This window comes from Conger conger, chromosome 3 (genome assembly GCF_963514075.1).
Source record: "Conger conger chromosome 3, fConCon1.1, whole genome shotgun sequence".
Classification (NCBI taxonomy): domain Eukaryota; kingdom Metazoa; phylum Chordata; class Actinopteri; order Anguilliformes; family Congridae; genus Conger; species Conger conger.
Window position 1 is genome coordinate 49237769 of NC_083762.1, and position 14162 is coordinate 49251930.

General features: G+C 41.0%; 1 protein-coding gene across 3 annotated transcripts in view; it reads right to left on the reverse strand.

The window, feature by feature from the left end:
• Nucleotides 1–14162, reverse strand: part of tubgcp3 (tubulin gamma complex component 3) — a 291027-nt gene that overhangs the window by 245076 nt on the left and 31789 nt on the right. For 2 of the 3 annotated variants that reach the window (XM_061235118.1, XM_061235116.1), the window contains 4 exons: nucleotides 7164–7231; nucleotides 5635–5730; nucleotides 4120–4349; nucleotides 3770–3939 (listed from right to left, as the gene is read on the reverse strand). In XM_061235118.1, coding sequence (XP_061091102.1) covers nucleotides 3770–3939; nucleotides 4120–4349; nucleotides 5635–5730; nucleotides 7164–7231 — 564 coding nt within the window. The remainder of the gene's footprint in view (nucleotides 1–3769; nucleotides 3940–4119; nucleotides 4350–5634; nucleotides 5731–7163; nucleotides 7232–14162) is intronic. The other variant, XM_061235117.1, reaches the window with a different exon arrangement.

Consider the following 14162-nt stretch of genomic DNA (forward strand, 5'->3'; position numbering starts at 1 on the left):
AACCGCCTTGGCGTGATGTCTAGTTACAATTAAACCAATACTGTAACACTGGAAGCAATAAACGTTTGCAGTATGAGAGCTAGGACAATCGCATTGTGTGTTTCTCTTTGTTATCAATAGAATGCCTTCTGTTTGCTGTGTGTTTACGTGAATAGGTTTGCGGTATGTAGAGTTAAACTACACAAGTAGCGCCTCTCTCCTCGCAGCTCACCATCTAATACTCCCACTCAGAACTCTAGCTAACCACCCTCACTAGCTACCTTTACCTTTCCTTTGTTCAAAGAACAACTTGCATGCGTGTGCACATGCACACATGTACCATACATTCTTTTGCCTAGCTTCCCAGTTAGCTCAACCCTGTTTTGTGTTTGTACATCTGTTGAATACATTGTTTTTATTAAACCCGGTGTCTGTTCTTGTATCACGTGAACTTGAGAGCTGAGTCAAATTAGCCTAAGGACAGAAATGTCTTAATTATCAATACTCAATCTACACATGGCGTGTATGCCCTACACAAAGAGACCCCCTCAGAGCAAGCCTAGGGTGACAGTGGCAAGGAAAAACTCCCTGAGGTCAGGGTCAGGTTGTGGTACTTGAGCTACAGCTCCTGGCCGGAGCAGGGAGCAGGGAGCAGGGAGAGGAAAGAAGAAACAAAACAATGATGAGTAGATGGTAAGCGCTAAGATTAAGGAGAAGCAGGACAGCAGAAAAGGGGGGAAAGAGGTGCTTGTGTGCAATAAGGAAAACCCCAGCAGAATAACACTATGGCAGCATATAAGAGCCAAGGAGGCACATAAGGGCGACCCTAAGGTTATCAACACCAGACCACGGCTAGATCCACTTAACACAGAGGGTCCATGCCATGATATGACAGCAATGACCACTTAGACCACCAGAGCTACAGCTAAAACACAGAGACAGTCTGCTACACAAATTTCAGTGGGTAAATCGTTCTACAGGAGTGGTACTCGATTGGAAAAGGCTCTGCAGTCTACAGTACATCTACCTACTCTTTGGAAACACTGAGTTTGTGGAGGAATGTATTGGTGGAGGAGGTCCTTAAGATAGAGAGGGCCAGGCCCATTTAAGGCCTTAAATGTGAGAACTACTTTGAAAGCAATGCTAAATTTAATAGGTAGTCAATGGGGAGATGCTAACACTGGGGAAAAGTGCTCAAAGCGTTTTGTTTATGTTAGAATATGAGCATCTGCATTTTGAACTAGCTGTAGGGGCTAAGGAGGCACTTGCACATCCTGACGAGAGGGCATTACAATAATTAAATCTGTACAGCTGGGTATCATCTGCAGAACTGTGGAAGTTAATGCCATGTTACGGATGATGTTGCCAAGAGGTAACACTGTATACAAGGAGAAAAGCAGCGGTCCAAGCATGGATCCTTGTGGTATTCCATATCTTACTCTAGAGCAATATGTGGACTCATTGGTAGTATAAACAAATTGATGTTGTTCTGACAGATAGGACCTGAACCAGGAGAGAGCCTGTCCACTTCGGCCGACAAGATTTTTGAGTCGGTCTATGAGAATAAGGTATTCGATAGTATCAAAGGCTGCACTTAGGTCTAGAAGCACAAGTAAGGAGATACAGCCATTGTCAGAGGAGGAATCCACTTTCAGAACTCCCATTAACCACTTAGAGAAGAGCAGATTCAGTCCTGAGATGGGGTCTAAACCCCAGAATGAAATACTTCCAGAGTGCTATTGAATTGTAGAAAGGAGCAGAGTTGCTTTATTACAGCCTTTAAGACAGGAACGGGTGGGCATGCTTATAGCTTGTGAGACTTTCCTTTCCATGCCAGAAAGAAAAAGTGTTTGGCTGAACGCCATTTTCCACAAAGTTTCCACAAAGCACGTTTGCGTTTGAGAGCACGCGTATGTTTTTGTGTGAGACTTTCTTCTTTTTATGAGGTGAAACAGCATCGTGGGTGTGGCGCAGAGTGAACCCTAATTAATTTTAGCCAAACTAGGGTTTGCAGTTATAAGGGAGTCTTCATTGCCCAGATTGTATGATCAATAAAGCACATCAATAAAGGCATTAGCAGTATCAGAGAAGCTATATGGCTAATTTCAGCGCCATGCGTTAACACCAGATCAAGAGTATGGTTGCAGCAATGGGTGGGAAAGAAAGGCTTTGCCAAAATGTTGGCTCAGACATGGTAGTTCATTGATATATGAATAAATGAATGAAATAACCACAATTTTTTGATAATACCGTTTCTTCGGTTGTCACACACTTGATGTCATAAACAAAATATGCCTTCTACAGTTCTGGTTTCTATATGTTCAATTAGCAAAGGCATAGTGATGAATTTCTATAGTCATTCTGTTATTTAGGCTGCACCCTACTGGAGACTTGAGATTTGACCTCGTCCTTCAGAGACAATGAGAATTGACTGGGACTTGCATTTGGTGACTTGTGAATATCTCTGACGGACGTTACCTCGGTGAGTTTACATTAACCCACTCGCTTTGCTGCAAAGGCTCTGCTGGGATTTGTCTAGGGGAAAGGCTAGCTGAAGGATCCGTGACAGAAAAAGCTTTAATATAAGGTGCAGATGCGTGTTTCTAGCTCTGCAATCTTCCCTGTCAACCTAGCATTAAGCTCACACTCAGTACAGATAAAATTAGAGCTACAGGTGGAGAAAGAGTAACTAAACCTATTGCACACAGAGGAAGGGAGACCACAAGGAGGGGGGGGGGCAAGGATGGGTGAAACTGGAGAGCCAAGAGAAACCATGGTAGCAGGACAGGCTACCTACATGTAGTTCCCACATTTAGTCATTTCAGAACGCATATAAAATAAAAAAAATAATTTAATAATCTTTTTTCAAGGCACACCCACTGCAACAATAGAAAATGTAGTGATGCTGACCATTCTAGCCATTCAGAATGGTCAATTGTTTTAATGGGTAACAAGGCCATCAGACATCCATTTTCGTTTGATGTCTTTTACTGAATGTGGGTCAATTTTATTTCCTATAAAATGACATGCCACTTGTTGCTGTGCGAAAGCGCTACACGATAAGAGCAAGGGTGCAATCTTTTCAAATGTTGAAGAGCAGCAGTTTCTTTTTATATAGGTAGCAGGAGACCTATTTATTGTCCTCCAACTTCTCAAAATGTTGCCATAGTTCAGAATGAATTTACAAAATGAAGCAGCGCTCCATCGCGACAGCTGTGGCTTACTAGGCCAATCACAACAGTGCATGTCAACAGTTACAAGGAACATGGACTGGAGCATTTGGATAAGTGATTGGCACTTAGTGTTCATTTATCCATGCAAAAAACACAAGTTGTATTATGTATTGATTCCACCGCGTTATCAATAATTCAGAATAAGTAAGCCCTAGTTAAAACTAGGCAACTTGATCATGTTTGAAACTCACAGCTGTTGCAGCTGGTATTGGACCCTTTGCAGTTTCCTATGTAGTTTCAGTCGTACCAGGAGCAAGAGGTTCAGTTTAGCATTGCATCTGAAAGATCTAGAACACCTGTGGTGGTGACATCTAGCCAACGATTTGTCAAATCATCCACGAGGGATGTGGATTTTCCAGATGAGAAGGAAATGCTGATTAGGGCCCTAATATTGGTTTAATGCTAAACATTAAATCAGAAAAGGTTCTGATTGTAAATGTACTCTTCTTCCTCTGGTTGAGGTACTTAGTGTTCAAAATTCAGTACTGGCAGATTAATCTGGCAAGATCCAGTACAATCCTATCCCTGCAGATCGATTTCTAAAATGAAGTACACACCATTGCTGTCCCCATCCCTCCGTTGCCGTGGTGCAGCCCTTGCAGGAGGGGTGATGAGCAGAAGTGGGCCCCGTGAAGCAGGTGCAGAAGAGGGGGAGGAATTGGGGAGTAGGTTCCAGCCAAGGTGGGACCCCAGGGTCTGGCGAAGAGTATCCCCAGCAGTCTGCTGCCTGGAGATGGGGAACACAGAGTGTTCGGAGACCACCATATTTAAATGTTAGCTTGCATGAAGTACTTCTTATTCATCATTGGAATTCTGATTTCTAAAATAATTATCAATATTGCTAACATTTTTCTAAGAGGGTGTTAAGAGCAGTTTAGTGATGGGGCGTGGGAGATGGGCGACTCACCCTGCCAACAGAATCTGTGGTGCAGCCGTCGGTCCATTGACGCTGTACACCCCCAGGCTGCTGAACCCACTGGTGCCCATGCTATTGGGGTTCTGAGCAAGGCCAGATCTTTCAGGGTGGCTAAGCGACAGGCTCTGGGGGCGGGCGCAGTAGAAGGGGGTTGAGTGAGTGTCTCGGTGCAGGGCCTGTGCAAACAGCGCCCCATAGCTGGCACCCTGCCGAGGACAAAACTGTTGGCATTAAGACCACTGTACCCGTGAGAAAGGTAGACCACCTACAGTGGCTTCAGAAAAGTCAGCCCCTTTCACTTTTTGCACACTTTGTGTTGTAGATTTCATTTTTGCCTATCAATCTACATTCAATAACCCATAATGACAAAGTGAAAACACTTTAAGAAATGTTAGCTAATTTATTAAATCAAAAACTTAAATCTCTCATTTATACAAGTATTCAGACCCTTAATCCAGTACTTTGTAGAGGCCCTTTTTGCAGAAATTACAGCTTCAGATCTTCTAGGGCAATTCTTTACAAGCTTTGCACAAACACTGTCAGATTGGAGAGGAAGCGTCTGAACTGCCATTTTCAGGTCACTACACTGAAAGGTGAACCGTCACTCCTAGTCTGAGGTCGCGTGCACTCTGGAGCAGGTTTTCTTCAAGGAACTCTCTGCATTTGGTTGCATTCATCCTTCCCTCGATGACCAGTCTCCCTGCCCTGCCGCAGAGACGCACCCCCATAGCATGATGCAGCCACCACCATGCTTCACCATAGGAATGGTATTAGCCAGGTGATGAGCAATACAGTGTCACCTTGGCTGTATGTTCAGGTCACACTGATGTGTGCCTTTCTAAACCATGTCAAATCAATTAAATTTACTACAGGTGGAATCCAATCCAGTTCTCGACACATCAAGAATAATTAGAGCAAAGGGTCTGAACACTTATGTAAATGAGATTTCTGTTTTTGATTTAATGTTTTCGCTTTGTCATTATGGGTTATTGTGTAGGTTGATGGGCACATTTTTTATTTTATCCATTTAAAATTGAATCTACAACACAAAGTGTGCAAAATGTGAAAGGGGCTGAATACTTTCTGAAGCCACTGTATATTCAGTTCTACAAAAAATATAATATTTGTTACAGCCATCATCCTAGGGAAAGGCATTTGCTGAAAAAAATCATTCCATCAACAACTTTGAAAACTTTGGTATATTTACATTAATATATGGTACGTATTCACCAAAGCCCTAGAGCAGGACATTTATAAGTACTGTTGAATTGAGTAGGGTCAATCGTTTTTAATTCAGATTTAAAAATAGTGACTATTACTAATAATGACTTAATACCAATTGGTGCACATCAACTGAACCTCAATTTTGAAATTACACAATTCAACTCATGTTAAATGCTGAAGTAAAATACAGCATAAGAATTTTCTATTACAGATTCAAAGTTGTACTGAAAGATTGACATGGTAGACACAGCAAGTTAAATTGCTGTATAATGAAGATCTCACTGATAGAGCATGAATGAGTACCCTGGATGGTTTATGGGGGTCTTCACAAAGACTGAGCAGCAGGTACAGGATCGACCATCTGTGCTTCAGCACCCCCTGCTCAGCAAACACAAAAAAATCAGGGCAAAAATGTAACAGCAGTTTCATCATCCATTTCTAAACTGTCCACAAGTGCAATTCAATGAGCATACAAAGCCATTATTATAGTTATGAGTTACAATAGGCGTAAGAAGTTGTGTCGTCATTCCCCAAAATATCTATGGTTCATTAGCATTTCCTAAACTTCCATGACATATAGAACATGGGCTGCGATTAAGGATGCAAATTTTAATAAAAAAATGTCCCTCCATTAGACAGCTGGCAGCATCTGCTTGAATTAAGATGGTTTTTGGAAGTATAATCCAGTATCTTTGTGTTTTTTGGCTGGATGTAATCATACGTATAGTAATGTATAGTATTAAGTAGGAAATACTAGAAATATTGAAAAATGAAGCCATTGAAAAATGAAGCCATTGGGCAAGAATATTTTGATATTCTCCATCATGGATTTCTCAAGGGCTCATTCGAGAGTGCCATGTCAGATTCAACAAACACAGCGAACTCCAGACAACCGTCGTAAATTAAAATTATTTAACGTTATAATACAGAATTATAAAGTACGATAGGTGGGTTCTGTGAGACAGATGGCCAATGGGATTAACAAGAAAAATCCATGATTGTGGTTCCTTTGTTTCTGGAAAAATATAATAAATAATATGCCAAGCCATTGCGATGCTCATAACTTTGCTAAAGAAATGGAAAGCATCATCTTAATTTAGTGGACCCAGTACCTCTTAACCCATTATGGACTAAGGCGCCCTATAGAAAACCCATAGAAAGGCCTAGGAATCACAATGCATTTCATCGGTCATGTGTCTTGAAAAACAGTCATATGATCAAATACAATGTTGGCATCCGTCTGTTAAAGGAGTAACATGCAAGTCGCATCTGTCCATAAGGGGTTAAGAAAGAAATGAGTCCGGATAAAAACGTATTAAAGTATTAAATGGCACTGTGACAGACAGTTACGTAAAAATCTGATAAAATCTGTGGTTTGATCAGGAAATCCATATACGGGCAAAGGTTTTGCTCTAGGTTATGCCAGACTTCCAAGGTCTATGATGAACTTCTAACTCAAGTCAATTGATATTCAGTTTGGACTACAAAGTTTGCTGAATGTTCTGCAAAGGCAGAATTTCTATCACAATAGAATTCCATGTACCTGACGTAGTATTTGATTACATAGGTGTCAATTTGCATTAGAAAATTGCAAGGTCATAAATGAGGCAGAGTCGTATAGGGTGTTCAAGTCTAGGATTGGTGCAATCAAATTCTTCGGTAAATGTGAAGCCAAATTGGGCTGAGTGGGCCTTTCTTGTCATAATGGGTTGCGTTCAAAGCAAAGCAACCAGAGTGTTTGGCAGACCTTTGCAGTGATTCCCACAAACCCTGATCATAACATGTTAGCTGTGCGGAGGCAATGCCCTGACCTGCGTCTGGAGCTTCCTGTGCAGCTCAGAGAATAGGGCAGCATCTGCTTCCCTCCTCTGCTTCAGAACTGAAAAGCCATGGAGAAGAGAGTAAGCAAGTCAGTAAAGTCGAGCCTCACACCCAAGAACACCTTGCTGTCCCCCTCCAAGCACAAACGCTTATATCCCTCAAACTCGGATCAATACAGGTGCCATAAAAGTAATAAAGCGCTCTTCGCCAAAAAACCCCCCAAAAAAAACAATCTACAGTTCCAACTAGTGTAAGGCTGCCCAGGACTAAAAAATGTTTACCGTCCCGAACAGTTGGTTTGTTTTAAAAAGACTCAACATATGAACATAGCCATACATTCAATAGCTCTTGGGGGTAATCAATTCATTCAGAAAATGCTCATTATATTTTACATAGATTCTACCAACTTACATTTGTGACCAGAATCATATTCCTGAATGAGATCTACCATTCACCTAAATTTTAAAATTCAAATAGCATGACATTGATTGGGACTATTTTGTAGTATTGGGACTACTTGGTCCTCCAAGCTGTGATAAACATAAGAAACAGGCTTTGACTCACCATATATTTTTGTAAGTTTGTCATTGATATGTGACCTGCTCTATCAAAATACTGACCCCAAACATATTGAGTTTTAGAAACTATTAGAAAGACGAGAATGTAAGCCTTCTAAAGATACCAAAGTTCTTTCTACTCCAGATATCAAGGGAGTTGTATCCCCTTGCATTGAGTGCCACAAACCATGTTCTTGAGAAAAACAGCTTTAAAGCATTTAGTGAGACAGTAGTTAGGTGGGAGACTACAGACTATAGGCTATCGAAACTCTGGGGCCATATCTTGTCATCTGGCGTATAAACCCTTTAAAACTATTTTTAGTCTTAACATTTACTCTTGACATAAAGAAATACGGACCACAAAAGCAAATGGATGTTTTTAGGAAAATCCGATGAAACTAAATAGCTACATTAACTTGTAGCCATGAACACAGCTGATGTGGTTGTTAGCCAGATGACTGGTGAACAGCTACCTCGTCATCTTTTTTTAAACACTTATGAAAGCAAAGACAGATGTAACCAAAAACATTACCTGTGAAAGCAGCTGACAAGAATGTGTTACGACATGGTGATGGTCAGTGACAAGCTGGCTAACCTCTAAACAATGCACAACTCTGGCTCTACCTTCACTTTGACATATTAAAAAATACAGATTATGAAAGCCAAGAGATTGTTCAACAAAATGAAGATTAAAGCCTAAAACTGACGAAAATTTCTTTTTTTTGATTGATGTGAAATTGGCCTTCATGACTTCCGACTGATGATGATAGAATGGGTCACATATAGTTTGAAAGATGGATATCATACTTCATCGGTCTGCGAGCACAAGTTGCAGTATAGCACAACACTGTTTATTATTATAAACTATTCTTGGTTAAGATACGACCATTCATTCTTCTACTTTTTGAAATTACAGTTACGTTCACACTACAACTATTAGCTACTATAAATGTAGCAAAATAATTTGGGACTGGAACAATTCCCAGTGTATGGAAAGCTGCTCATTTTCTTCCATTATTCAAAGGTGGTGATACCAGTTCAGTAAACAGCTATCGGCCCATCTCAAAATTGTCTAGCCTGGCTAAGATCTTGAAATCACTTAAGCAACAACTATGTAGCTTGGTCATAGCACCATTACAGCATCTTCATTGGTTATAAATGACAGTTACAGCGTTGGATAGTAAACAAAAACGTGCAGCCCTTTTTATCAAAAGCTTTTGATACAATAGACCATAACAATCTTAATAAAAAAAGTTGTCCTCCATCTGACTTGATAACTTCGCCCGTTCATGGTTCCAGGATTACCTTTCAAATAGAACTCAAGCTATTATGCTTGGGGACGTGAAGTCAAAAAAAATAATTTTTGTAAAAAAAAGGAGTACCCCAAGGATCCATACTTGGACCAATTTTATTTACAGTCTATATACAGTCAGGTCCAGAATTATTGGCACCCTTGATGAAAATTAGCAAAAAAGACTATAAAACTAATAATACCATTACTCAGATATATTGTAACATGTGGAAAATATTTTACTTTATTAATGATTTAATGGAATTGACCAAAATTACACATTTTTCAAATTATAAATTTATTTACCAAAAAATTAAAATAAGATAAAATAAAAAAATAAAAAGGTTTCACAATTACTGGCACCCCTGTTTTTAGTACTTGGTGCAGCCTCCCCCTGGCAAGGATAACGGCACTGAGCCTATTTCTATCATGTTTCATAAGGTTGGACAAGACATTTGGAGGGATCTTGGACCATTCCTCCATGCAGAACTTTTCAAGATCCTTCATATCCTTAGGTATGCGCTTATGGAATGCCCTCTTCAATTCAGACCACATGTTTTCGATAGGGTTTAATGTTTTGCATTGCAAAACATTGATTTTGTTTACACAGAACCATTTCTGTGTTGATTTTGAACAGGGTTCCCACGCTTGCCTTGAAATTTTCCATGCTACCTCCTGATTTTCCAGGTACCATATTAAGTGATGATCTATAGGCCCCTGAAGCTTTCCGCCCCCATCCGCACCCCTCTCCCCTCACACACACAACCCCCTAGGACACCTGACTACTTACTTGATTTAAAAGATGTGCCAGTTAAGTCTACATTGTAAATGCTTAGAGATTATGTCTTATTGATAATATCAATGCATGAAATAATGCAACAAGCTGTAGATGAACAACAATTTATTGAACTGGAACTTTGAGACACATGAGCACTGGGATTGATGCATGTTCTCTCTTCCACTCCTCTCCTATCTCATCCTGTCCTCCTCTCTCCACACCTCCCCTCTCGTGTCCGCTCCTGTCTTCTCTTCCTACTCTTCTCAACTCCTCTCCACTCTTCTCCCTTTTCCTCTGTCATCCTCTACTCTCTTATCCTCCTCTCTTCTTCTCCTCTTTCATCTTCTCCCCTCTTCTCTTCCTCCTCCGTCTTTCCTTCTGTGCCCTCCTGGCTCCTCCCCCTCCACTCCTCTTCCTCCTCCTCTCTACAGTCTGAAGATCTGAAACAGAATGTTATTTTGAGTTAAAATTGGTCATCTCCATAAGCTAAAACAGTGTAATAAATAAATGTAAATAAATATTACAATCTTTCATACATCCATAAAGGCTATTGCACATACCTCATTGCTTTAACTTATTGACAGACTCTTGCAGCTCTTCAGGGCTTTGTCTAGAGCTGCCACCTCTTCCTTTTTATCAGCAACCCCTTTCCGATAGGCATTTGATTTTGACAGCAGTGTAAAATCGTGCTTCTTCTCTGCCATGACTGCCATTTCATGTGCTTCTTTCTCCATTGTTTCAGCGCTTGTCATTACTTTTTGCCGCTTTGTTTTCACTTTCTGGATTTCCTGGCAGAGCTCCTTTCTTTTCTTCTCTTTGGTGGTTTGCTCTCTCAACTTCTTCTGGTCTTCCAGATACATCTCATATCTTGTCCTTGCTCCTCTGCAGTGTTGCTTGAGGTCTTTTGGAAGAGCTTCATCTGTGTGCCCAGCCATTGCAACGTGGACCAAGCGCATTGCTATTAGCGTCTTCTCCTGTAGGTTTTCAACAAGCATATCCTTGTTAACAGAGTAACCCCTTTCTACTGCAGCTTGTCCATGAGACAGCGTGAAGAGACATTTCATGATGTTCCACAGTTCTGCATACCCTTCTTTGCCACTGAGATATCTTCCGAAGAATTCATCAAGTCTGCAGCTGTAAACAAATTCTTGGAACTCTGCTTTGTGGTTTGTGTTGACATCGAGTGAGAATGCTTTATACTGAGAAAGGACTTTGTCACACTCTGTGGCAGGGCACCATCCAGCATTGAGGAGAACCTGAAGGAGTTTCTCAAACATTTCTGTTGCACTTTCGGTTTCTGTCACAATCATCACAGGGTCAAGGGACCTCATATGCCGCACAGCTGGATACATGAGAGGACTTCTCTCCATCATTTTCTTGCAGGTCATTGCGAGTAAGGAGACACATTCTTTTTTGAACTCTACAATTTTCACTGGATTTTCCTGGAGCTTCTCAGATGCCTTCTGCAAAGCCTGCTTGGTTGAAAATCCTATGTCCAGGTGTTTGAGTGGGACATGGATTTGCTTCTCTTGGGGGTCCAGTTTAGTGAGCTGGAGAGGTGTCTTGATCTTTGCCAGCTCTTCTCTCTTGATAAAGCATGACAGCAGGCCTGTCAGGGTGCTTTGGAGCTCCTTTGCCAAGAATGGCACCGTTGGGGCATCTGTCTGAAATACCTCCAAAAAATGCTTCAGCTGTCTTGCAACAAAAGTGAAAAACTCAAGTTTAGCCAGGAAAAGAGGGTCTTCGGTTGCCTTCTTGACTGTCAAGTAGGACGCAGATGTTGGCACTTTACTCTTCGGAAGTTTCTTGTGGCTGTGGATGTACGCCGTCACAGCTGGCCACACTTCAATTGCCCGCTCAGCAACTTGCAAGTCTTCAACCCATCGAGTAGCACAGAACTTCAGAGGAAATCTTGCCGTTTTAGTCAGCTCACTGAAATCCTCTCGCCTTGCTGGCGAGTCATGGAACACCTGCCAAAGCGCTCTCAGTGCATCTCCGATTTTCCAACCTGTTTTCCTCTCTCCGGTCTGGAAACTTCCATGCACAACATGCAGACCACAACTTCCCAGGTTGATGAGCTTTAATGCATCTGGGTCCTCTTTGCTCTTGTCCTCTTGGAATATTCTTAAGAACTTACAATTCACTGTAGGGCCGTCCATCGATATTTACAGGAGCTTCTTGGGGTCCAGAGGTGACAGGGATCTGTTGATACCCTCCAAGAGCTTCTCTGCCTGAGTGTGTCCTAGGAACTCTGAAGTGAAGTATCGCACAGCTACTTTCCCTTCGCGTTCACTCCAGTAGCGCAGAATAATATCCATCTTTTCTGTTTGTGTCACTTTGTTAAGGCATTCGTCAAAAGACACTACATGACACTTTGCTTTTCTTACATCTTCTATCAGCTGCTCTTTAAAATGAGGATACAAGCCAAAACATATAAGGTAAGCCGATTTTGTTGCGCCACATGTAAATTGTTTGGCAATTTCGCTGTCTGGGAACATCTGAGCAAATGTGTCTGAAATGTCAGAGTTGGAGTTGAACGAGAAGTGTGACCTGACCATCTTCATGATCCAGCGAATCTCTGCTTCAAATACAGCTTGGCTTGAAAAAATAACACGGTTTTAGGAAAAGTCAATGAGTGAAATACATATGGGGATCAAACATAGTTCTAGTATTTTAAAAGCAAGGTAAAAATTACCTCAACAATTCTAGTGTAAGCTGCTAGCTAGCAAGCTAGTTAGCAAGATTGCACTGCTTACTAACTAACGTTGATAAACCCAGGTTTACCACACAGTTAAAACACAGCTACTTACATTTGAGGATAAACTTGCATAAGAAGTTTCACTGTAGATGTCAAGGCTCCCGTGTTGGCTGGGAAATGCATGTATTTGACCCTTCTATTGAGATCGCGAGTAACGTTTCTCGGTTATTATTCCCGAAGTCCACCAATCCGAAACTATACTTTCAAAGTCCATATCACCAGGTTGCCTGCATCAAATTCCAACATCCAATATACCAGATAGGATGCCAAGAGCATGCTCTACGACATGGGATCATCCATTTGCATCTACAGTAAAAGCTGTTCACATGTTAACTCATCTTAATTCTGTGCTCAATAGTTTCATTTTATTACAATTTTACACATCATCCAATAAAATATTCCAGGACAACCGTTTCAATTTCCATGTAAGTGTTCACTTTTGCTCAGTTTCCATGACTTTTTTTGGTCATTGTCTTGGTTTTTGGTCATTGTCTTGTTGGATGGTCCACCTATGGCCAAGTCTCAGCTTCCTGGCAGAGGCAACCAGGTTTTTGGCTAAAATGTCCTGGTACTCAGTGGAATTCATTATGCCGTTGATCTTAACAAGAGCCCCTGGACCACTGGCAGCAAAACAGCCCCAAAGCATCAATGATCCACCACCATATTTGATGGTAGGTATGAGGTGCTTTTCCTTGTGTGCATCCCTTTTTTGACAAACATGGCCAACAAGTTCAATTTTGGGATCGCTTGTGGTTGCTCTCAGTAAGGGCTTTCTTGGTATGGTGGTGGCGTCTTATGGTTGATTTTGAGACTTTGTGACCACAAGACACAACTGAAGTCTGCAGTTCTTGAACTGTGGTCCTTGGATTCTTCTTTGCCTCCCTCACCATCTTTCTCACTGTGTGCGGGGGCAACATGCACTTGCGTCCTCTTCCTGGCAAGTTTGCAACTGTTCCAGATGTTTTGAAACTTTTTGATTAAACAGTGGTTAGTGGTATCTTTAACCCTTTAGCTATTTTTATTTTTTTGTACCCATTAGCTGACTTGTGTAGGTCAACAACCATCCGTCTCTTGATTTGACAGTTCTTTGACTTTCCCCATGGTGATGGATGACAAAGAGATTTTACATGTGCGTTACCTAATTTTTATACCCTAGGGAAACAGGAAGTGATGGAAGGCCACAATACAGTTCTTTAAGACTGAGATTAACTTAAATCCGTAGAATTATACTGCAGATTTAATTTTGTTTGGTTTTAAAATAATCTTTAAGGGCGCCAATAATTTTAACACCTACATTTTTCAAAAAAAAATACTCAATATTTATTACTCAAGAAAGTTTTTATTTTTTATTTATTTTTTTTATAATTGTGTTAGGATAAAAGTATATAGTTCTCCCATAGGTTTGGACATAAAATATAGCTCATTATCTGTGTTGTTTATTTTTATACAGCCTTTTCTGCTAATTTTCATCAAGGGTGCCAATAATTCTGGACCTGACGGTAAATGATATTGCTAACAAGATAGCAAATTGTAAGGCTCATTTTTATGCTGATGACACTCCTCAGCACCAATGGGCACCCAGGCCCTAGGGCACAGCATGCTCTA